Here is a 26,856-nt window from a genome sequence, read left to right as displayed (position 1 = left end):
AAAAGTCAAAGTAGTTATGTCACAGACATAACCGGAATGGCGTAGACTTACGTAAAATTTAGATATGTGGACATGTGGGTTTTCCATATATTAATTTGAAGAATTAGCTATATATATTGGAAGGAACACCCATTCGAACGGCAAAGAGAGGAAAGAAAGAGACGAAGGAATTTTAGCGAGCCGAATGGGGGGAAATTTTACCGAGCCACGTAGCCCAGTGGTAACGCTTCCGCCTCGTAAGCGGTAGATCGGGGTTCAAATCCCGGCTCGGACCAACACAACTGGTGATCTTTTCCCTTCTGGAATCGATTGCTTAGTAAAGGGAAGGTAGTGTATCGTCACAAACTGGACCTTATCACGACACCTTAGGGAGGCGACCTATGGAATGTTAACAATATCCTTAATATGTTAACATTAAGTTGAGAATGAAACTGCCACTGAATCCGCTTTGTAAATGCCGGCCCCGATACTCTTCAAGGGTGTTCCCCTCAGGAACTGGGAAAGATTTACTTTACTTTACGAATGGGGGGAGGGGGAGAGGGGGCATAGGGGTTGGGGGCGAGAGCAGCCTCAGAAAGCTGTGCAATCCGTCGCCCCCGAAGACCAAAATTTGTCCCTGAAATTTAAATTCAAATTAGCTCGCTGCCTCGTCCCGGGTGGGACGAGGGCAACTCTTTCAATACTAGAATTTGATGAGACGTAAATCTTTCAGAAGCGCTCGCCGCGAATGCGACGAGCTAGTTGGATGTCCCGATTGTTTAACAACCAAGGCTTGACCCACGAGAGGCTTTTCGGCGGAAGGCAGCAGGCGCGCGCCTCATCTTGTTGATGCCTCGTCCCGGGTGGGACGAGGATGGGGATTGAAGCACCTCCGAACCACAGCAACCACGAAAGATCCTAACGGTCCGGCCATCGAGAGGCAACTGGCTGACGGTGACGACGAGAAGGCGATGCGCACTTCTTTTCCAGTTCTGGTCCCTCTCTCCTGCTGCTGCTGCTCTGGTCTCTCTCCTGCTGCTCTGGGCTGAGCTTTCCTGCTGCTGCTCTGGTCTCTCTCCTGCTGCTGCTGCTCTGGGCTGAGCTTTCCTGCTGCTGCTGCTGCTGCTGCCGGTCCGACGTCTGAGACGTGAATGATGGAATGGGCTCTGGCGCACGTTCTTATGTATGATTTCGGCCCGCTACTTCCCCTCCTTTTTCGCGACCGACACTCGGTCGCGTTGCTCGGATGATTTTCCCCTCAAAATAGGTACTTGACATTCCCGTCCGTGAGTGGGAAGCGCTCATTTGCTTGCAAAATCTCTGCATTTTGAAAACATTTTAAAACATTCAATTGTTTCAATAGTTAAACTATTTTGCCAACAATGAAAGTTTTATAGCAAATTGCTGAATAATTTTCGAATCGAATGGAACATAAATCGTGTCGATTCGATTAGAGGGAAGGAAGATATAAGCGTTTGACGGATGACGCAGTTATCCAGGGCCTTCGGCCCGGGTTTTTTGGAATGACACCCCAGTACCTTCGACAAAGACGTAAGTCTACGTCAAAACGAGATATTAGCACCAGGTGGTAGAGGATGTTCCAACGCATCTCCTGGAACTTGAATTTCACTGAAATAGTGTTTAGACTTGGCTGCCGATGCGAAAAACCAAACGGCTAATATGCCACTCTTACGGGAAATTGCCTTGATGGAGATTTTGTGACAAACACTAAAACGCGTTTTTCTCGGAATACTTGATTTGGCATAATAGCCGAATTTTCAATTATGGGCAGTAGATGTAATATTACCATAATTTTTTTCTGTGTAGGCTTAGTGATTTTTCACACTCAAATATAGCAAATTAAATAAAATTTCACGGAATGTGAAAAAAATGTTTAGAGAGTCTCATTGTAAACTCATAAACTACATAAAGTATACTTTATATACTTCACTTTGTGTTTTTCTTCAATCAACTAAAATTTGTTCACCAATTTTTAAAGTGTCACTGAAAGCAAATCTTTTCTAAATGTCTTTGTTCTTTGTTAATCTTGTTTAATGCAAATATTCATTTCAAATTATTCGATTTATGTTAGTATTTTAAATATGTTTAAAAGTTTTCATCTCTTGCTTCAAAAGCCTCATTATAAAATTAAGAAGCAAAAATATACTTCCAATATCCATGGGGATCATCACCAAATGATGAAATTTCGTGATAATTGCACAAAACGCAGAAAAAAAACTAAAATATTATTCTATGCAACCCAAAATCAAAATAATATAATGAAGTAAAATTTAAAGTCAAATTGTTTTTGCAGGGAAAGAAAATATGATTAAATTACTACGGTCAACCAAGCAAAGCTAAGGAATGAAAATATATCTAAATTATGTATGTTTTTGAAGAAAAGTCTTAAATGGAATTTTCAGTCTTGTATAATTTACATAAAAATTGTTTGTGGGTAAAATTTTTGTTGAATTTTGTTATTTTTAAGTTTTGGTTTAAGAAATTGTCAAACTACACGGAAATTTTACGAATTTCACACAGTCCGCACAATCGTGAAAATTCACTAATCCTGATTGGTATAGTTTAACAGAAAATACCGAAAAATTGCTAAAATATACAAAAACGATTTCCATTTCCAATTATTTAAAAAAAAAAATTACATGGTCTACTTTCTCAGATTTGCGCGATTTAAGTGATTATTTGATATTTTCTCAGTTTTCCAGCATTTGATACCTAAATTATAACTGAACATAACGGACTCCAAAAAAACAAAACGCATTCTCAAACCACAACCACCAGCCACAGCGGAGGCTAATTTGGCTAATTAATTTAGGCGGGAGTGTGTGCGTGATTTGGGCCCATGATTAGAACAGGTACGCCAACTACCCCGGGGGGAAGGCGTTTATTTTTTCTCCCCCTCGCGCGGGGGAAGAACCGAAGCTGATGATAGCTGGCAATTATGTATGAAAAAAAAATGAACTGCTGGCCGGGAAAAATTATGCCAAACAGCAGCAAACGCCCCACAAACATTGGAACTGACTCGCACCTGGATTGGACAAGTGAAAATGAATAAATAAGGTACGCACAGACACACACTGACATAAATAACACGTTTTACATGCACAATTTAACTCAATTAGGTAGGCATTTGGGGTGGGGGCAACATGATAAACAGCTCGCTCTCTTCTGCAGTGGCAGCAGCCCCACCGATGGGTGACGACGAGTGATGCATAAAATGGTGGTGTTGTTGGCCAAGAACAGTTTTTCACGCGCAGAACAGAACAGAGTTCAACATTTGTGTTGAAAGCTGTTTGCATTTTTTTTCTCTCTTTTTTCAAATCAATGCAAAAAGGCTAGTTTAGATTCAACAAATTGTTGAATTTGTGCGCGAAAAAATGGAATCAGCTGCAAAGAATTTCTGGTCTGACGATTTTGAATATGTTTAAAATTTCAACTAATCGTGATTTACTTATGTATGCACCATTCTTAATTTTTAATTTGTTAATTAATGGGAACTTTTCACATCTTTGTCATGAAACTTTTAAATCTAAAACCAAAAATATTCAAATTATGGTGCTTTTTCATCTCTGTGCAAATTTTGAAAATATGTATTCGTTGGTTGCTTTAGGATACTATCAGTTTTTGCTATGGTAATGTCTTTGAAAGTAAAATCGAATTATTGAACCGACTCTGTCAGTTAATGATCTATCTCGCCACTTATTTTTTGTTTTTCTTCAAGCTAGCCAAAATTTAATCGCTAAACACAATTTCAAAAATTGTAACCACGTGCTTTATGTATGGCCCTACACCTTCAAGAAATAATAGTTATGGTTATATTACATCAGGGGGCAAAAAAAAATATTTTTACAAAAACTTCAAAAAATTTATGGAAATTTAAGTGCAATCAGATGAAATTGTATTAAAATGCATTTCCCTGCGTTTAAAATCATTTTAAGCATGTTTGGGTTGATTTAAATATCTTTTAAATTTTTGAAAACTTTAGATGTTTAGTATCGCATTTTTTTTCGCTATTTTTTTGTTTTCGTCAAATCTTACTTTTTTTGAAAACTTATGATTGAAAAACATCTTAAAATGCATTTCAAATGTAGAGACCATGGCTTGTTATTTCAATTTCTATATTTTTTTTTTAATTTTCAAGCAAATTTTAAGACAACTTTTAGATAGATTAGATAGATTTTAGATAGATTATATTCAATTTACTGTTAGATAAATTTGGACTGACTTTATAAATTGTTTTCTTGTTGTTTTTATCCAAAAGAAATCAAAAATGCAAAATAGATAGGAAAATATGCCAATTTGTCTAGATTTTGTGTCAAATTTAGAATTTTGTATTTTTTTTTATTTGGATGAAACTTTGTCCATACATTTCCTATGTCAAAAGTACCTTGAAAAAGGATTTTCTAATCGATTTGGTGTCTTCGGCAAAATTGTAGGTTAAGATTAGTACATTTTAGAAAAATTAGATACACGGAAACAAAATTTTCATTATTTTTTTTCAAATTTTTTATCATAAACAGTTCGATCACCTAGGTTTATTTTTATTTGTGTGAAACTTTGTTCATCGTTTCTTTACATGTCCAAATAAGCCATTTTGCATCCTTACTTTTCTTCATGCAGGCTCCATATAAATCTGGGGGCTGTCCAAAGAAAAGTGCTACGAAAACATTACAGAATATCTGTGTCTCGAGGATGGATTTTATGATTGATTTGGTGTCTTCGGCAAAGATTTAAGTTATGATTAGGACTAATGAGAAAAAAAGTTACACTCTAAAAAAAATTCCCTTTTTTAAATACCTTTTTATCATAAAACTCGATTTTGACAAACTTTACCCCTTCACTTTTGTTAATTTTTTGATGTGTTTTTGTAAACTTTTGAGCTATAGGGTATGACGGACGATTTGTTTTTTGACAAGCTATGATTTTTTAAAAGTGTTTTTAGATAGTATCGAAAAAGCTCACAATAAAATTAAAAAAACATTTATAGACGAGAAATTAAATTGTTAATCGATAGTAATTTTGCAGAATTTTGAAAAAGAGCACCGGTTCCGAGTTCTAGCCAATTTTGGGCCAAATTATTCGATAAATTCATTTATTTAATTTAATAAAATAGTGTCCATCCTTGTCTATCCTTCAAATATACAAGAAGCTGAGAATACTTTTTTGGACATTGTTGATCCGACCTTTGATTGCTTTCGATTTTTAAAAGCACGACTTACATTTCAAAAGGGCTTTAATCAAAATTTATCCTTATTGTAATGTAAGTCGTAATTTCAAAAATTAAAAAGGAGGTAAAGTTTGTCAAAATCGAGTTTTTTTGATAAAAAGTTGAAAAAATTAGTAATTTTTTAAGAGTGTAATTATTTTTTTCTGAGTAGTCCTAATTATAACCTATAAATTTGCCGAAGACACCAAATCAAACATAAAATCCCTTCTAGATATTCAGATCTTCGAAAGTTTTCGTAGCACCTTTCTAGGCCGTCCCAATAAAATGAAAAGTTGTCAAATCTTCGGTGCTCACCCCTAGAATGATAGATTAGGATGTCAGGAACAATGTTTTCATACAACAAAAAATTCCCAAAAATGGTTTACAACTCGCGCGCGGAGCTTGAATGAAAAAAGTGCATTTTTCGAGTATTTTTCAGAAATGCGAGTAACAATCATACTAAAGTCATTCAAATTTGATCACCTTGGGCTTCAAGTTATAGTTTAATGTTCCCTGAACAAATTCCTGTACAGGCATAGTCCATAAAAGCTTGTGTTTGGGCATGGCATTGCGTTTTAGGGAGAAAAAATTACATTTTTTAAGCCAAAAAAATTCAAAAATCACTCCTCAAAACGAGCCAAAAAATTTTGCAGCCAAAACTAATGCATTCAGCTTATAGGAAATTTTACGGAGATCATTTTGCTTTTTTTAACATTCAATTTATGTCCACGCAAAGCCGAGATATTTGCATTTTAGTGAACAAAAAGTGACGAATTTTCAAAAATTCTTGGTACATAAGCGTTTTTAGCATAAACCATTTGCTACTATGATTACAAACGGGAAGGCATATATTTTGAATATTTTTATTTTACTCGCTCAAAAACGATATTTTTTAATAACATTTCATGAAAAAATCATGAGATTTTCTCACAATGTGACGTAAACGACAAATAATCATAAATCAAAATTAATTTTATTAAAGTTCATATCTCTAGGCTGTGAACTTGATTTTTATGTATGTACATTCGAATAAAACAAATTCATTTATAAAAAAAAACTTATTTTTTCAAAAAAAGTTACCCATTAGAGCTCTATTTGTTCATATCGGGAAGAGCACATAGCAGTACTTTTAAATATGTCGTTTACGTCGCATTGTGAGAAAATCTAATATTTTTTCATGAAATATTATTAACAAATATCGTTTTTGAGCGAGCAAAATAAAAATATCCAAAATATATGCCTTTTCCCGTTTGTAATCATAGTAGCAAATGGTTTATGCTAAAAACGCTTATATACCAAGAATTTTGAAAATTCGTCACTTTTTGTTCACTAAAATGCAAATATCTCGGCTTTGCGTGGACATAAATTGAATGTTAAAAAAAAGCAAAATGATCTCCGTAAAATTTCCTATAAGCTGAATGCATTAGTTTTGGCTGCAAAATTTTTTGGCTTGTTTTGAGGAGTGATTTTTGAAATTTTTTGGCTAAAAAATGCAATTTTTTCTCCCTAAAACGCAATGCCATGCCCAAACACAAGCTTTTATGGACTATGCCTGTACAGGAATTTGTTCAGGGAACATTAAACTATAACTTGAAGCCCAAGATGACCAAATTTGAATGACTTTAGTATGATTGTTACTCGCATTTCTGAAAAATACTCGAAAAATGCACTTTTTTCATTCAAGCTCCGCGCGCGAGTTGTAAACCATTTTTGGGATTTTTTTTGTTGTATGAAAACATTGTTCCTGACATCCTAATCTATCATTCTAGGGGTGAGCACCAAAGATTTGACAACTTTTCATTTTTTTGGGACGGCCTAATGGACAGCCTTCACAATATTATGGAGATTTGTATGAAGAAACTAATAATGTAAATAGCAATAATGGCATAAGGATTCGTTGGACAGAGTTTCAAACAAATAACAAAATTTAAAATCAGGATTTATTTTTGCAGAATTCTAAAGAACTGCTCATGTTTTAGGGGACTCAAAACGGCACCTTCTGTGCTAATGTTTAGTTTGGAGCAAAATCTGGTACCTTATACATTTTTTAAGTTCATATTTTGTTTCTTGACTGTAGGGATTATGGGTTGCAGGATTGAATATGTAATAAATTATTAAATGAGTATTTATTATAAGATTGATATAATTCATAAATAAGAGTTAAGAGCGCAACAAAAAGTGCGCACCTTCATGAATATTGCCTTGTTAGCTGATTGTGGATTGAGTGCGAGAGCGCGCTAGCGAGCTGCGAGAGAGAACAACGAGCGAGAAAACAACGAGATGCGCGCGGCCAGCGAAAGAGAGAATGAAGATTGTCAAATCAGTTTTGTGGTTAATTTCTGTGGAATAAGACGTGTTGTTTGTTGATTGCAAAATATCTGTGTTTTTATTATAAAAGAAAGTCCCCGATCACGACAATGGCACAGTCCGGTAAGTCGAACCTTTTGATTCATGAAAGATCATTTGTTTTGCTTGAATTGTTGTGTTGTGAAATCCAACAGTTTTGTTTACCTGCCAGGATGCAGGTCCAAAGTTTCGCTTTGTTGTTTTGCCTGTGTGAAACAGGGAGATTTTTGCTTGAACTTGTTATTTGAAATTGATAAAAGGCATAAAACTATCTGCGATAATTAACGGTCTTGAATTTAATGAATGATTTGCTTGTTGTTGTGATATTGGGAACGAATGTTTTGTTTTGAAGTAGTAAGTTTGGCTTTTCGTTGTGATAATTGAAAACCAATGTTTTATTCTAAGTTTATGGTGAAATTTGAAGGCAAATAATTTGCTCGAAATTTGATTGTTTTTGTACAATCACATTTTTGCTTTAGATTTGATTGTTGTTGTTTTGATTGACGACCAATGTTTTATTTTGAATTTGATGCAAAATTTGATTGTTATGGATTGTTATTATTGATGATCATTATTTTAATTTTTTATTTTGGATTGGTTGCTGGTTATTTTGATAATTGAAGACCAATGTTTATTTTTGAATAAGATAAATATTTGCTTCTTGTTAGTTTTGTTTTAAATTTAATGAAAGATATGCTTGTTGTGGCAATGGCTTGATGCAAAGTCCAATAAAATCACAAATTACAAAATTTACAGGTTTAATTTTGATTGAAAGGTTTGATTGTTGATGAGGGAATTAAAGCCCAATGTTTTGTTATGATAAGATGACAAATTTGCTTATTTTTGCGATAAATGAAAACCAATATTTTGTTTCGAGTAAGATACGAGGTTTGATTGATATTGTGGTAATCGAAAACCAGTTATTATTTTGAATATGATGATAGATTTGCTTTTTGTTGTGGCAATCGAAGGCCAAGATTTGTTTTCTGAATTTGAGTTTTGTTATTATAGAACGGTATTTTTTTCGGTTTTAAATTTCATGCAATATTTGATTGTTGTTTTATGATGGGCAATTTTGAGTTTTAAATTTGACGCAATATTTGATTGTTTATATGGTAATTGATGACCAATGTTTTGTTTTGAAGTTGATGCAAAATTTGATTATTAATTTTATGGTTAATGAAAAAATGTTTAGTTCTCATTTGAATGAAGATTTGATTGTTGTTATTATTGACGATAAATTATTACTGTGAATTTGATGCAATATTAGATTGTTGCTTGATGCTGTGGAAATTGAAAACTATCGTTTTAGAATTCTAATGAAAATTTTATAGATTTATGCAGAAATTGACAATCAATGTTTTGCTTTGAAATTTGATTTGAGCAACGTTTTTTGCCGTTATAATTGATTAGTCATAGTTAATTTTGAAGTCTCTTCTGTGTTGGAGACTGACAAACCTCTGTGATGGTAGTCAGCAAAAAGTCTCCTCTGTGTTGGAGCCTGACAGACCTCTGCGATGGTAGTCAGAAAAAAGTCTCCTCTGTGTTGGAGCCTGACAGACCTCTGCGATGGTAGTCAGAAAAAAGTCTCCTCTGTGTTGGAGCCTGACAGACCTCTGCGATGGTAGTCAGAAAAAGTCTCCTCTGTGTTGGAGCCTGACAGACCTCTGCGATGGTAGTCAGAAAAAAGTCTCCTCTGTGTTGGAGCCTGACAGACCTCTGCGATGGTAGTCAGAAAAAAGTCTCCTCTGTGTTGGAGCCTGACAGACCTCTGCGATGGTAGTCAGAAAAAAAAGTCTCCTCTGTGTTGGAGCCTGACAGACCTCTGCGATGGTAGTCAGAAAAAAGTCTCCTCTGTGTTGGAGACTGACAAACCTCTGTGATGGTAGTCAGCAAAAAGTCTCCTCTGTGTTGGAGCCTGACAGACCTCTGCGATGGTAGTCAGAAAAAAGTCTCCTCTGTGTTGGAGACTGACAAACCTCTGTGATGGTAGTCAGCAAAAAGTCTCCTCTGTGTTGGAGCCTGACAGACCTCTGCGATGGTAGTCAGAAAAAAAGTCTCCTCTGTGTTGGAGCCTGACAGACCTCTGCGATGGTAGTCAGAAAAAAGTCTCCTCTGTGTTGGAGCCTGACAGACCTCTGCGATGGTAGTCAGAAAAAAAAGTCTCCTCTGTGTTGGAGCCTGACAGACCTCTGCGATGGTAGTCAGATTAAAAAAAATGAATAATCTGTGCTGGAGTTCTTTGCGAAAGCAGTCAGATAACAATCTCCTCGATAAAGGAACCCGACAGACTTTTGTGATGATTTTTTTAAATAACTTCGCAGAAGGAGCCTTATGGATTTTAAAAATATATTGTTCAGCAAATCTTTTCATTCAATTAAGGACCGTCTTTAACATCACAAAAGAAATTGACCTAAGAAAATGAATAAATAAATTTAAATGTGAAAGTGAGCACTTTTTGGTATCCACAAATAAAGCAATGTGTATTTTGGCGTTATGTCTGTGAACTACCTAAAAAATGATTTTAAATTCATCGAATAGGACTAAAACGGTTGTCACTAACACTGGAGTTGTCCTTTCTTGAAAGATAAACCTCTAAATTGAAAGACGTTAATGATCAGGTATTCCATATTGATAGTTGTTATGGTTAATTGTTACTTTAATCGATTTACTCAGCTGTGATACAAAAGTTGCTTGAAACCCAACATTATTTCACAGGGAAGTAAAAAATTTAAGTAATCGTTAACATGAACAATACATTATTAGTTAAAAAAAAAGGTAAAATAATTCACTTAATTATTAATTTGATGCATTTTTAAATAATAAATAAAGGAATGATTAATCATCAGAAATGCTTAAAATATAATTTAAAGTGTGAGAGCGTTGCGTCACAAGAGAAAATAATACAAATATTTAAATATTAATTTTGAGTTGAGAAGTATGAGTGACAATTTGAGCAACGAAAAAAAAACATTATTTAAAAAAAAACTAGGAAATATTTATTATATTTATTTTTATTTTTCAATGCAATATCTGTTATTTGTATCAAAATAATTCAAAATCATTCATTAATTTCGATAGAAATTATATTTTAACACTGTATCATTTAATTGAGTTAAAAAAAAAACTTTCAGAATTTTAGTAATGTAAATATATCAAAATTAAATTAAGAGAAACATTATTTTGAAATAAATTAAAGAAACTTTGGGGTTCTTTAATCGATTGTACATAATTATGAAACTAAACTTTTTCAAATTACATAACAGGAGTTTATCAGCAAAGAAAAAGCTAAAATTTTAAATAAGAAAAGAAATTATTGACAGGGATCGTAAAGATCGTGATTAAAAAAAAAATTAAGTTTCTGTGAACAATCTACTCAAGTAATATATCAAAGTTGCTTGGAACCCATTTTACATTACGAGAAAAATAAAACAAAATATTTAAATATAAAACATTAAAAATCTTTCAGCTGTTTTTAGATAAGCAAGGTACGTTTTGAAGGAAATTATGGTTAGGATATTGTCTCCTCCGTGTTGGAGCCTGACAGACCTCTGCGGTGGTAGTTTGAAAAATGTTTCGCCTGAGCTGGAACTCTTTGAGAAAGTAGTCAGATTGCAATCTATACATCTATGCATTACAAGAATAATTGAATAAAATATGTTTTTTGTTGTTATCTGATAAGCACAGTACATTTTGAAGGTATATATAAATAATATGACCTTAAACATTGCTTTGATCATGATTAAATGTAACATTGAATAATCTAATCTACGGTAATATCAAAAGTGCTTGAATCCATACCTTTAGCTACAATAAAAACAATTTGAAGAGAAAATTAATTTGACATATAATAGAAATCGAATATAGCGGAACGGCATTTATTTCAGTTTATATATTTAATTTTTATTGCAACAATTTACCACATGATTTTGTTTTATTCGTTAGAATAATATTTTCTGTACTATGTTTTGTTTCAAGATAAACAAAAATATTCTTAAGTAGACACAACAGAGAAAAAAAAACTATTCGGTAAAAACTATCGTTTGTCTGGTTAAAAGATCGTGTAAGTGAATATTAATAGAAAGTTCAAAATTTTGAATATAAAAGTTGAAACATGTTGATACTACCATGCATTTACAGAACAAAATCGTTAAATCGGTAATTTTTTTTAAAGAAAGCTTTTGTGGCAAAAATAAAAAAACATTTGATTTTATCTATATATATAAAAAATTTCGACGGTTTTGTTCGAACGCGAATCAGTTCAATACGGAGCGTCGGATCGAGGTGCTTTTTGTTGGGTTGGGTTCGTATAAGCCCATGGAAGGTTCTTACGCTAACTAATTGACACTTTGGCCACTCTGGAACTGATTCCGGAACATCACCGTTTGCATGGGAAATGAAACGAAAAACTAAATTTTGGTCACAGGAGGCTGAATAAGCAAAAAATCGAAAAACGTCAACAAACGAATAAAGGCAGAACGAAGTTTGTCGGGTAAGGCTTGTTTTTTTATAAAAAAAATGTATTTTGTGCAGCAAAGCTCATTTAGAGCATTAATTGAATTATTTATATTATTTTTGCAATTTGCTTCATTTATTGAGATTGCTTTTCAAGAAATCATCTTAAACTGAAATATGGACTATTTTTTATTTTATAAAAGTGTACCGGTACTGATGAAAACAAAATCTTCGAAAATATTACTGATTTTGCATTTTAGTAATTTATGCCATGATTTATTAACAGTTTCAAAATTAGTTAAAATGCGGTAATTTTTGATACAATGTTAAGCGGTGTATGCACATCGGAAGGAACCGCTCAAGAAAAAATTCAAATGGGCAGCAGTAGAAGCGAAAGCAAGCCAGATAGGGTGAAGAAAAGCCCCAAGAAAACGCTCCCTCTCCTTTGTTCTGCTGTTCGTAAAGCTGTTTCTTGACCTCTTTCCTTCCGATCTCCATACTAGCCTTTATTTAAAAAAAATGTTGTTTGTTTTAGCTGTACAGCTTGGTTGGGAATAAATTACAGAAAAGTACAGATAAAAATATTGAAAATGAGGAAGGAATAAGCTTGCTTGTAGATCCATTTTGGGTGTTTTTGGGTATTAATTTCAAACATATACTTTTCGTCACGTCTGCATTTAATATTAAAATCAGTTTATGTTTACCATCAAGTCCCGTCTGGTGGATCAATCGGACGTGGCACTGGGCTTGGGCTCATAATCCATAGATTGGTTTGAACTCCGTGGCGGGCGCACATAAATTCAAAGTGTAAATTTGAGTAAAAACAATATCTGTGCCTGTCATAGTTTTTGTTTCAGATTTTTTTTAAAATAAGTTAAATAAATTATCACATTGTATATATTTTTAGAAATGTTTATTCTTTGTTTTTTTATGGTACACATAAATTTAAAACTTTAAAAACGCCATAATTATGCTTCATTTGTTATTTAAGTCAGCAACATGTTAGATTTTTGAATTTAGAATACATTGTTTTATATTTCATATTCACATAATGATAATAAATAAAAATAATGTGATTCCATTTCATTCAAAATGTTTAAAAAAAATAAAAATTGCTTTTGAATTTGAATTATTATTTTTTTAAATCGTGTTGTTTCAGCAATGTTTGTAAAATTTGCTTTTTAATTTTAAATTACATAAAATTTAAAGAAAATCAGGTAAACAATCACTAATCTCGTATTGCATAAAAAATTTATAAACCTGCGTTTATTTGAGAAATAGTTGTGGTTTTTGTTTTTCTCCTCGTTTTTTCTTTTTCTTATATTTTCAGGTGTTTTTAAATTTTCAACCTCATCAGCGCATTCCATTTTCTACAACTCCTGCGATCGGATGTCAGTCTCTTGGACAACATAGATGAAACATTTCGAAGACTGCGCTTTCGTATTTAGATCAGCATGAAAACAAAGTCGAGGAACCCGACGAAAATCTTTCAGGAAATTAAAAAAAAATATTGTTTGATTTAGCATTCATGCAATTTTTCTGTTAGGAGTTATGATTGATATTCGTCATCTTGAGAGTAGAAAAGAGGGAGAATGTAGGGATTATGGGTTGCAGGATTGAATATGTAATAAATTATTAAATGAGTATTTATTATAAGATTGATATAATTCATAAATAAGAGTTAAGAGCGCAACAAAAAGTGCGCACCTTCATGAATATTGCCTTGTTAGCTGATTGTGGATTGAGTGCGAGAGCGCTAGCGAGCTGCGAGAGAGAACAACGAGCGAGAAAACAACGAGATGCGCGCGGCCAGCGAAAGAGAGAATGAAGATTGTCAAATCAATTTTGTGGTTAATTTCTGTGGAATAAGACGTGTTGTTTGTTGATTGCAAAATATCTGTGTTTTTATTATAAAAGAAAGTCCCCGATCACGACATTGACAATACATTTTTCATTTTCCTTCGAAATTGAAGTTTTTTTTTTGTTTTGTTTATTTCATTTTGTTAAAATGTATTTTTTTCAAAAATTCCTTCATTGACTTAAATTTTGCAACTTTTTAAGTGTTTGTTACAATCCAATTCGTTGACCATCGTGCAGCTCGGTTAGTCGTTCATTCAATACCCCTTCTGGCAGTGCAGGCAGGCTATGGTGTGGTGAGAACAAAAATCGTGTCCACGTCGAAGCGTCTTCTGCTCCGTCAGAGATAATGATTTTTATTGCTCGCCCATTTGGCTGTTGAGCGCTACCGGTTTACTCCAGCCAGCCCCGGTCAGATGTGATCAATGGGATGCTGGAATTACTGAATCGCGGACTCAGTGAGAATGGGGCAAAACTTTTACCGTGCGAAGCAGAGGAGGCTTTTACGAGGGTCGATCGTCAATAATGGTCAAATTTCGCTGATCAAGGGGTCATCAATTTGGATGTGGTTAAATGTTAATTTAATGTGATTAACGAAAGAAAGTTTAAATTCAAGTTGAAGGAAAGTTAAAATTAGCTACAAGTACCCTAAATCTCCAACCTTGTCTAACAGCACGGAACGATAACAGCAATTCGAGAAATGTTGCTGCTGCGTTCTGCAATGTTCTGCATTGCTGTCGATACTGGGCCCGGACCCCGGTTCCCGCACCAGAGATTGCAATGCATTGTAAGGCGCATGGTTACATGGTTATTGCATGTTAACGTTCTTGTGGCGCGCGTGAAAAAATATGTCGATATTTATTATTTTTCCACTTTTTATCCCTCTCTCAGAATGGTTTTGAAGCTGGTCAGCTCAATGGGAAGCTGGCCTGGCTGTGTGTAGACCCTGGACCAGAACCTGGAACGGCCAGCCATCAACACCACATGGGAGCCAAATATTTACGTGCACAGTGGCTTGCTTCTTGTGTTCAACTGCTGACAGAACGAGAGAGGTGTATGCGAGTAATTAAAATTCCATGGGCGTTCGCTGGCGACATGTGAAAATTACTGTCAAAATCATGTCAGTGCACATTTCCGAACGCGAAAAATGTTTTATTAATAAGTGTGAGCTGGTTCGAAATAAAAAAAAAACTGCGGAATTCTCATCGAGGTTGTTCCCGTTCGATTGTGCTGGGGCTCGGACTATTGCTGCCCGACACTTGGTATTTGGCTCGTTGGCTTGAAAAGGGAAAACTGACCCTTTTTAGTGAGCAAAGGGTGAGAAAAATTTTATGATAATTCCTAAAATTGCTCGAACGAGGCTAATTTACAGCTGTGATTTTTTTACTTGATTCTTGAATCACGTGTAATTATGTTGCATACCATACCATTTATATCAATCATAATTACAGTTAAACTAGTAGATAAACATTTTTCTCCACTTTATAGCACTTTATTCCATTTTCAGAAAACCACTGTTTTTTCAATTTTGTTTAGCGTTCAAGAATTTTTATGCGCATCAAATTTTTATGCGATTATCAAAAAAAAATTTAGGTGGCTGCAGATATTTCCTATGATTAAATATGTCCCACTACTCTGGATGAGTATTAGTATCGAGAGTCAATGTTATTTCTACTCATAATAATTCCATCATTATTCAAAATATTTTTAAATTATTCGTTACTCAGTTCAGTTGATTGCACTTCTAAGATTTGCCCCCTGATTTTTTAAAGGTTTTTTAGAAGGAGAGCATCGAAAATGACTCTATTTTTTTGTAAAACATACCTTTTTGAAGATATAGACATTTTTCGATTAATGTTCCGGTTTCAAATTTAGGAATACTTCATGAAGCAAAAGCACTTATTAAAAAATATATTGGGAGAGCTCCCAGATTTTCATTTTATGATTTTTTTTTTATCAGACTGCTGGTTGCTTAAAAAGCCTCTCGAAGTTTATATACACAGCAAAAAATTCGATGATAAAATCGCATGCAAAAGCATGCACATCACCTTCGTCAAAATAAACACTTAATAAAAAACACAAAAAAAAGTTGCAACCGACGGGATTCAAACCCAGCACCAACAGTAAGGACTGGCGCCTTAGCCCACTCGGCAATCAGACCGATAAAAATTGTACGGATAAACGCATATATGAGCTTGACATTTCGGTCAAGTAGGTTTCCCATACTGATGGGCTACATATTTCAGGGTGTAAAATCACATAAAATTGCATAAAATAATGCAATATTTATTTTACGCCCAGGCCTTTTACACGCAGCTTGATCACTACTTTTTTAGCTGTGTAATTAATTAGCCTACACAGTAAAAAATTTCTGTGTAAAGTTGCATGCAAAACCTTTGTGAGAAAAAGCATGTAATATTGTATGAGAAAACGTGTATTATGTAGCATGTACAAAAGAAAAATAAATAAATTTTGCACACCCAATTTTTTTACACATTTTTTCAAATTAACTATAACTAGGAAATTATTGGTTTGATTTCCAATGTTAAATAACGAAATTTTTGTGAAATTTTCTGCTTTTTATAATAAACAAATAATTCCAAAATTTTAGGACCTCTTGAAAGAGCTTACAAAATTTATTTAGACATTTAAAAATACTGGCCAGATTTTCAAATTTCAGCTGACAATTTCACAAAAAATATATTTATAATATTGAAAATAAAACGAAAAGTGAGTTGAAAAATCAAGGCTAGTTGAGTGACATTGTAAACCTTGTTTTTCAAATTTTATAAGACTTTTTCTAGCTTTAAAAAAATGTATAGCTGTGTAAAAATGTATCAACATTTTGATTTTGTTTGACACTCCAATCGTCTTCACCACGTCCATCTGATTTTGGCATTCTGCTTTTGTTCGTTCCACACACAAACGATTGAGTGCTAAGTCACTCAAACAGTCTTCCTCTAGAAATACACTCGCTCAGAGAATGGTCGATTGACATTCTACCGAGATTCCGATCATCGCTCACATGATCGCATTCAAATGACTTCTATCACCACGCAGGAAAACACAAGGAAGAGAGAGACGAAAAACGAGAGAAAGAGAAAGAGCACGTTGTCTCGTTCGGGTGTGTGCGCGATCAAATTTCGTGTTTGGAAATGATCGCTGACAGAAAGTTATTTCATATATTGAGCAGTTCAGTAACAGATCTCTTTTCAAGCACTGATTGCTGGGATACGTTTCTTCATGAAATATCATTAAATTTAAAAAAAGAATGAACATTCCTTAGCTTCAAAATGGTGCCCCTTATTAAAAAAATAGTCATTTTCGCCGAAAAAAAATTTATATTGCATTAAATATTTCAAATTTAGTTTGACCTTTGTTTCATAAAAAAAGATCATATCTCAGATACCAGATTTTGCATCCCAAAAACCGAAATGTTTAAAAATATTTATTTTTGGAATTTATTTTTTAGCGATACACTAAAAATTAAAAAAACGAGAACTTTTTTTCTGAAAAAAACATACAACTTTGCCGAAGAAACCAAATCGATCAGAAAATCTTTTCTCAAGATATAGAATTTCAGATATAAGCATGCCTAAAGTGCCTAATAGAAAGTGGGGACACGGAAACTGAGAACCCAGCGATTTTCTGTCAAAAAATTGAGCGCCTCCAAGATCTTACACATAAGGCACTTTAGTGCCTAATAGGGGACAAGGCACTCAAAATGCAATGCCACTCACAGTTGGTCACTCAAAATTTACCAAGCGTTTAAATGGAAGGTGTTTATTTTTTGACAAATCCTATTGACGAAGTAGAGATTGTAAGCACCTTATGTGTAAGATCTTGGAGGCGCTCAATTTTTTGACAGAAAATCGCTGGGTTCTCAGTTTCCGTGTCCCCACTTTCTATTAGGCACTTTAAGCATGCCCATTTTGTTTGAACAATTCGCATAATTGTATGAAACCTTGTATGGGAAAACTTATGTTGCAAATTGTTTTTTTTTTTTGCAAAGGAAATGCATCGATAATGTTACATTTAAATAATTAAAATCATAATTGATATATTCGAAAAAAAATTATTTCTTTAAAATTACTCCCTTGCAAAGCATGAACATTAAATTTTAAATGGAAAAGCGTGACAAATAGAGGAAAGGGGGGTTAATTTTTGCTGATTTTAACATGGTTTTAGAAACACATTGCGAAAGTAATGTGTTTCTAAAATTTATGTTATTATAACCAGTTGACTTTATTTAAAATACCATTTCTGATCACCATTTTTCATTTTAAGTCAAAAAATAAACTGACAAGACTACATTTTTTGATTGATCAACTACGGTCCCCTTGGAACGAGCTGTTAAGTAGGACATTTTTCTGTCAAGAAGGGCCGCGAAGTTAGTTTTTCAAATTGATTTAAAAATCAATTTCAAATCCTTTGTGTTCGGGCAAAGTGTCATTGTACTCAGTAAAATAAGTTTTATCGTTGTGAACAATAATATCACTAATTTAAGCTTAATTTTAGGACTCAATTGTTGTGAAACGAACGGAGTTACTTTTCAGTTTGACACCCTCTTTACACGGAGCTCACACGCACACTACCAAACGTAAGATAGTAAGTGTGAGTCCCGTGTAAAAAGTGACAGTTCGTCACTTTCTAGGAAATCTACGTGCATTGCGTGTACGTACACAAAAATAAAGTGAGGTTGAATTTTGTCAGCCTCAGACTCTGGACATTTAAGAGATCCCACCCTCTCCCTTCTTCCCTCTCCACCTTCTAATGGACCGAACGCTTGGTGGAACGTTTTGTCTTCTCTGGGGGCTGTCGTCACCTGGCCGGACCTGCTGCTCCCTGGGAACACACGGAAGCATGCAACGAAATGTTGCACAGTATGAGAAAAGAAGCTGAAATGGAAGGGAAAGAAGAATCTGCGCGCGCGTAACATGAGCGGACAAATTATGCACATAATCTGGCGAATATCTCGAAATTTATCATTCCCACTGTCTGTCCGGGGGCCAGGGTTGCCAGATGTTTTGTTGTGATTGGTGTGATATTATGTTATATTCTTCTCATTATGACTTGACTTGATGTTCAATACCATGTTGATCTGGCAACCCTGGTCCAGAGGCTGATCCCGCGATGGATCCGGTGGTGAATCGCTGCATGTGACGACATGGTCCAGAGAGAGAAAGAGAGAAGGTTGCATGCTAGAAGCAGTGAAGCAATGAAGATGTGACGTGTGAGATGAAGCGTCGAAGATCTTGATCGCATGCTCGCGATCCTCGCGACATGAGTCTCTGAGACAGGCCCAGCAAGCATGTTCAGCAGCAACAACAGGGAGCTTGTCCAGATCGCGTGGTTCTGATAGAAGGAACGAGTTGATGGCAGCGATGAAAGCTTTGTCGTATCAAGTATCAGAAGCAGGAGTAGTTTGAATCAGGGCTGTGGAGTCGGGTCTTATTTCAAGCGACTCCGACTCCGACTCCGACTCCGGCTTTCTCAGATTAGCAGACTCCGACTCCGACTCCGGCTCCGGCTTTCAACAAATGGTTGGCTCCGACTCCGACTCCGACTCCGGCCTACCAACTCTAGCCGACTCCGACTCCGACTCCGACTCCAGCTTCTTACAAATGGTTGGCTCCGACTCCGATTCCGACTCCACATATTTTTAAATGTTTCAAAAGTTAGTTAATTATTATTATAGTTAATTATTTTTAAAACATTGATAAATAGGATTATTTAAATACTCGCTAAGCGTCATTTCTCAGATTAGCAGACTCCGACTCCGACTCCGGCTCCGGCTTTCAACAAATGGTTGGCTCCGACTCCGACTCCGACTCCGGCCTACCAACTCTAGCCGACTCCGACTCCGACTCCGACTCCAGCTTCTTACAAATGGTTGGCTCCGACTCCGATTCCGACTCCACATATTTTTAAATGTTTCAAAAGTTAGTTAATTATTATTATAGTTAATTATTTTTAAAACATTGATAAATAGGATTATTTAAATACTCGCTAAGCGTCATGTTTTTCTCAAGAAAAATAAGTTCGAATCACAAAACGGAAAAAAAGTTTCTAGGTTACAAGTTTTATACGTTATGGAAACAGAAATCAAAAATATCAGTTTTAGAGGCATTTTGAGAAGAACAGTTTTGTAAGTAAATTTGGATTTATTTGCTTAACCTCAAATTTGCAAATAATTTATTCAAAGCTTATAAATTTAAATATTTAATTGTTATTTTTGAATGAATAATTAAAATAAACCTGGCCTTAATGATCTATTGAACATAAAAATTCAATTTGCTCACTTTCAGGTTGACATTTATAAGAAGCACAGTGACAGGCACCTTTTTTTTAATGACAAACGAAACATTTTTTTTTTGTTTTTTTAAGACGTACATTAGGGTGCCCAGAATATGGAACTTTTTTTCAAAACCTCGCTCCACAAGCTTAATATTGTTCCTTGACCTATTTTAGGACTCTGGGCCAATTATGAGCAAAATCGGTCATCATTTACCCATTGATACTCGGAGGTGAAGTTTGTATGGAAAAAATCGAAAAAAAATTATGGAAAACCCATTTTTTTACGGTTTGGTCTGCACGGTGCGCTTCTTCCATCCAAATATTCTCAAAAGTGAGATTCTTATTGGAAATTTAATGCTCTACAACTTTGTAGAACATACCAAAGCTGTAAAACTCGATCCTGAAAAATTATTAGCAATTTAAAAAAGTCATTTTTGTATGAAAAACATTTTTTTTCTGACTGTAGGCTCGGGTATCAATGGGTTAATCTCATCCAATTTCGCTCAAAATTTACATAGATGCTTAAAATAACCCAAAAAACCGTTTTCCGCTTGTGGAGCAGGGGCTCATTTTTTCTGGGCACCCTAACGTACATGGACATCACGCCATGACTGAAGGAAATTATTATTGCAAATCAATGTATCTAAACAATTTCTTCGTGGAAAGGACGCTTGAGAGTTCCTTTTCAAATATCTGTGACATGAAAAAAAAAATTACCCTGGAAATTTTAATTTTTTTTTTTAATTTTAAAATTCAATATACATTTAAAAGGATACTTCGTGAATCTTCACCTAAAACGAAACTTTATGAATGATCTTGCACCTCCATCAAAATAAATGAAACAATTTAAAATATAATAAAAAAAACAAATATCCACAAGTAAAATATTTGCAATGGGGTAATTCTCTACCAACTCACACGAAATCGGGAAAAGTTGCCCCGACCCCTCTTCGATTTGCGTGAAACTTTGTCCTAAGGGGTAACTTTTGTCCCTGATCACGAATCCGAGGTCCGTTTTTTGATATCTCGTGACGGAGGGGTGGTACGACCCCTTCCATTTTTGAACATGCGAAAAAAGAGGTGTTTTTCAATAATTTGCAGCCTGAAACGGTGATGTGATAGAAATTTGGTGTCAAAGAGACTTTTATGTAAAAATAGACGCCCGATTTGATGGCGTACTCAGAATTCCGAAAAAACGTATTTTTCATCGAAAAAAACACTAAAAAAGTTTTAAAAATTCTCCCATTTTCCGTTACTCGACTGTAAAACATTTTGGAACATGTCATTTTATGGGAAATTTAATGTACTTTTCGAATCTACATTGACCCAGAAGGGTCATTTTTTCATTTAGAACAAAATTTTTCATTTTAAAATTTCGTGTTTTTCTAACTTTGCAGGGTTATTTTTTAGAGTGTAACAATGTTCTACAAAGTTGTAGAGCAGACAATTATAAACATTTTGATATATAGACATAAGGGGTTTGCTTATAAACATTACGAGTTATCGCGATTTTACGAAAAAATATTTTGAAAAAGTTACTTTTTGCGTTTCTCTTTGTTTCGTCGTCCGTGTCTGTCGCGGGTGACCATGAACGGCCATGATCGATGACGACCAACTTTTTCAAAACTTTTTTTCGTAAAATCGCGATAACTCGTGATGTTTATAAGCAAACCCCTCTAATCTACAACTTTATGGAACATTGCAACACTCTAAAAAATAACCCTGCAAAGTTAGAAAAAACACGAAATTTTAAAATGAAAAATTTTGTTTTAAATGAAAAAATGACCCTTCTGGGTCAATGTAGATTCGAAAAGTACATTAAATTTCCCATAAAATGACATGTTCCAAAAATTTTTACAGTCGAGTAACGGAAAATGGGAGAATTTTTAAAACTTTTTTAGTGTTTTTTTCGATGAAAAATACGTTTTTTCGGAATTCTGAGTACGCCGTCAAATCGAGCGTCTATTTTTACATAAAAGTCCCTTTGACACCAAATTTCTATCTCATCACCGTTTCAGGCTGCAAATTATTGAAAAACACCTCTTTTTTCGCATGTTCAAAAATGAAAGGGGTCGTACCGCCCCTCCGTCACGAGATATCAAAAAACGGACCTCGGATTCGTGATCAGGGACAAAAGTTACCCCTTAGGACAAAGTTTCACGCAAATCGAAAAGGGGTCGGGGCAACTGCTGTGTGAGTTGGCGGAGAATTACCCAATGATAATAAGCATCCGTCATATTGACGTGGGACATACAGTATGAAAAAAATTCTTACAGGTTGATAATATTTTGATTTTGTTTTTTTAATAATATTTGAAAAATAAATTTAAATCCTATATTTTGTTCTATACATTTTTTTATTAGTTCATTTTTGTACTGAAATCTTGAGATTTGTTCAACGATAATTTGCAACGATATCAAAATAGTTTATCTTAAATCAACATCAACATCAACATTCAATGATTATTTAAAAATTAGTTACAACTTCTTTTGATATTTTTTGTTAGTTTTAATTATTTTAAATGCAACACTTTGATTTTCTTGTACTAAGTTATAAACAAAATGCGCATGTTGAGTTCCAAGTAAGACATTGTTATTACGTTGATTATTTGTTACTGTCAGTTACTCTTGTTGGATTTCCAAAAACAGTGATTACTTTTTTAATCTTTTTATGTACCTCGTAATTTTTTTCCTAAAAAATTATTCAACTTAAAACCTCCAAGACATTCGCTATCGGGGTAAAAGATGACTGGATGAAATTTGGTCAAATTTGGATTGAAAGGGCACATAAATATAGGCAAAAGGAAGAAGTCAAGAATTAATAAGATATGTCTGACTACATAACCAATATTTTTTATTATTTTTTAAATTATGATACTACATACTTGGGTAAGAGGTTATCATTTAGTGATTTTAGTGAAATAACACAATTAGAGCTTTCCTATCACAATAAATAGCTTCAAAAACATAATGGCATCTGATACGACGTAAAAAATAATAAAAAATATGAAAAGTTTTATGAATTATGCTGTTACATAGGAAATACTGAACAATAAAAAATCATATTTTTTGTTGAATTTAAGATAACTCCGACTCCGACTCCGACTCCGACTCCGGGTTATCAGAAATCTTCGGCTCCGACTCCGACTCCGACTCCAGCTCTTAAAATTTAGCCGACTCCGGCTCCGACTCCGACTCCAGCTGTTTGAGTTTTGACGACTCCGACTCCGACTCCGACTCCAGGTCCCCAAAAAGACCCGACTCCACCGACTCCGGCTCCGACTCCGACTCCGACTCCACAGCCCTGGTTTGAATGATTAATTAAGAACATTATGAAATGAAAGTGTCTGTTGAATGAATTTGTTTGTTTTGTTGAAAGTATAATTGAAGAAAGACAAAAATCTTGACAAAAATGTTGAAATATTTCCTTTCAAATATTTTTGATAAAATCAGGGGATTCAAAAATGTGTTCTAAATAATATTACACTCAACCCCCGGTGGTTGGTCACTTTTTTGTTTGACACTTTTTTAGTTTGTACCCCGTTGGTTTGACAAAGTCAAACTAAAAAGAGACGAACTGTCACTTTTTACACGGCGCTCACTCACACTATCAAAACAAACGTTTGATAGTGTGAGTGAACTCCGTGTAAAAGGGGTGTCAAACTAAAAAGTGACCCCGTTCGTTTGACAACAGTTGGTGTCAAACCATCGGGGTTTGAGTGTACTAAGCAATAATACACTCAAACCCCGATGGTTTGACACTAACTGTTGTCAAACGAACGGGGTCACTTTTTAGTTTGACACTCCTTTTACACGGAGTTCACACACACTACCAAACGTTTGTTTTGATAGTGTGCGTGAGCGTCGTGTAAAAAGTGACAGTTCGTCACTTTTTAGTTTGACTTTGACCAACCAACGGGGTACAAACTAAAAAAGTGTCAAACGAAAAAGTGACCAACCACCGGGGGTTGAGTGTAATAGACCATTAAGATATTTCTTATGCCATTTCCAGCACGTTCGGCGCCAAGTGTGCCCGCTGCAGCCGCAGCATCTCCGCCTCGGACTGGGTCCGGCGGGCCCGGAAGATGATCTTCCACCTGGCGTGCTTCGCGTGCGACAGCTGCGGCCGCCAGTTGTCCACCGGGGAGCAGTTTGCGCTGGCCGACGATAAGGTGCTGTGCAAGAAGCACTACTCGGAGTTTTTCGACTGCGGAACGTCCAGCGATGGTGAGGATTTCGAGGGGGAAGGTCTACCAGGATCAAGTTCTGAACCTTCGTAATGACCTTTATTCTAGATGGCTGTGAAGCGGATGGCTTACAGAAGAGTAACAAAAGCAAACGTGTCCGGACGACCTTCACCGAGGAGCAGCTGCAGATTCTGCAGGCCAACTTCAACATCGACAGCAATCCCGACGGGCAGGATCTGGAGCGGATAGCTTCGGTGACGGGACTGAGCAAACGGGTCACCCAGGTGTGGTTCCAGAACTCACGAGCTCGCCAGAAGAAGCACGTTCAAGGTAAAGTAGTTCAGCACATAGAGCTATGAACAGTTCTTCAACTAAGCTTTCTCTCAACAGTTCCTTCCAACGGTGACATGAATCCGTTCGCCCGACACATCAACCTGCAGCTATCGTACACGTTTCAGCAGGCCAACGTAGGTCACGGACCGATGCACATGGGTCCGGGACCGCCGATGCACGGACATTCGGGCGGTTCGGGAAGTTCTGGATTTGGCAGCATCAATCACAACAACAACAACAACAATACAGTTGTGTCCTCGAAATCGTCTCCGTACAGCAGACATGGTAAGTTGATACAATGAAATTAATTAATTTTATTTTGTTTAATAATCAAAACCATTTTTTCAGAATCTTCATTTGATGAACTATCGGAGGATTCGGCGATTCACTGCATGCAGAGCGAAATTTAGCAAGAGATAAGAATATGGTCCTCTTATTCTGTGAAATGACAGTATTTAAGAGACCACCGGAGGCGGAAAATCTGCTACGAGCTTTTCTTCCACGTTTGACCCCAGAACTCAAAAATGGCTGAATGAAATGCTTTGAAATCATCGGGTCACCTAAATTGATCAATTTTGAACATGTAGAAAGGTTGCATGTAGAGATTTGAGCACTCTTTCTATTTGAAACCTGTTGTTGAAATTGGTAAAATTGCGCTATTTTTTGGTAGAAATTGGAGTAGAATGTAGGTGTCTACAAATCGGTTCATTTTTTCTTAGGCATGTATAGGCTCTTTAGAATCGTCAAAATCTTACGGAGGTACAGACGAAATAAAAATGTTGATTCATTCAACCGCGTTGCAGAAAAAGTTGTTCAAACGGAGGAAGATTTCATTTTTCCATACATTGATTCCACCATTTGAGAACCACTGTTTGTTGTTGATTTTCCCCTCTGTCAACGGGTGGCGTCGCGGCGCAGCCATAGTTACCATGAAAGCAAGTTTGTTACTCATTTGTTTACAATCAAAGGTTTGCTTTCAGAATGTTTCGAGTAATTTTAGGGATGTTCCGGATTATGGACCGCGTCGTACAGAAAGAAGACTTTTATATCGGAGGTCCCAACGCCGAGAGATTGTGGGGCTCTAGTGTAAATTCAAGCAAAGTGTTTGTAAGCTTCTACAGCTCGGTGGTGTCGGTTTTCCTGAATGGTCTTTCCGTTCTGGAACTGGAACCAGCTGTTGTACGCGTTCAGATCGCCGCAGGTGGCAGTGGAACGATCCTGGAAAGATATTCTGCAGTATCGTTCAAGTCTGCGTGAGTAACCACTATACCACTATACGTGTTATTTGTTTTTCCAGTTCAGGTGCGGCGAGAAAAAAATAGCGGGATTCCCTACGAGGCCGTTTTAGGGACTTCCGTTGATGGGCCCCTTTGACCCAAGGCTTTAGCAGACCCCTATGGATGACCGACTACGGGAAGTGCAAAAAAAAACAAGAATGTGTCCTCTTGTCACGTGGTATGGCCACGTTCTTGTTAGGAGTGCCGTTTGAGTTAGGGCTGCGTGACACGTAATAGCGGACGAGAAGTAACCTCGTGTGCCCCACGGATAAGCACTTGGGCGTGCGACGTTCAGTTTGGGTGTTTGGCGATGACATATCCGTTGGGTCTTGACCTGTCCTGATCAGAGCGAAGAAGTTGACAGTTATGGATTTGTAAATTCTGTCAGGACTGTGGAGTCCCAGTCGGTGAATCCTGATATGCGAGTAGTAACATCTCTTGCAAGCAGATAGCCTGGAGGACAAGGATCAGTCCAGAACAACCGACCATCATGGTTTATGATAGTGAACATTAAAACTGGAATTTCGATAGAATTTTGAGTGGAGGATTGACCGATGCACTCAGCCGGCTCCGTGGCTTAATGGTTACGGCTTCTGCCCCACGAGCAGAAGGTTCAGGGATCAAATCCCGGTCGGTACCTTTGAAATTTGGAATCAGGAATTTGAACTTTGAATATGAACAAAAACGAAAAAGGAATCAGGCGGGATTCGAACTCACGCCTTTGGATTGGTGGTCTGGGACGCTAAGCAGTCGGCCATCAGAAGGTTTACACTCTAGCAGTGAAATGATCCGTAGTGTTGAAACATGTTATCTTCTCATATTAAATACGCGCTGATCCCTGATTTGCCTGACGGGATTGGAAGTCTAAATATAGATCGAGTTTCCTTCAGATGCTTGCTTCT

General features: G+C 35.8%; 1 protein-coding gene across 1 annotated transcript in view; it reads left to right on the top strand.

Moving 5' to 3' along the window:
* LOC6034576 (LIM/homeobox protein Awh) overlaps positions 1–25,138 on the top strand; it is a 58,278-nt gene extending 33,140 nt beyond the window's left edge. Inside the window, exons 3-6 of the mRNA XM_038264228.1 lie at positions 24,170–24,384; positions 24,453–24,674; positions 24,735–24,962; positions 25,026–25,138. Of these exons, the coding sequence (XP_038120156.1) occupies positions 24,170–24,384; positions 24,453–24,674; positions 24,735–24,962; positions 25,026–25,087 (727 nt within the window). The 3' untranslated portion in view covers positions 25,088–25,138. The remainder of the gene's footprint in view (positions 1–24,169; positions 24,385–24,452; positions 24,675–24,734; positions 24,963–25,025) is intronic.
* The last annotated feature ends 1,718 nt before the right edge of the window (positions 25,139–26,856 follow it).

Source organism: Culex quinquefasciatus, chromosome 3 (assembly GCF_015732765.1).
Source record: "Culex quinquefasciatus strain JHB chromosome 3, VPISU_Cqui_1.0_pri_paternal, whole genome shotgun sequence".
Lineage (NCBI taxonomy): Eukaryota > Metazoa > Arthropoda > Insecta > Diptera > Culicidae > Culex > Culex quinquefasciatus.
The sequence above is the reverse complement of the archived record's forward strand: the minus strand, read 5'-3'. Positions and strand labels throughout refer to the sequence as shown.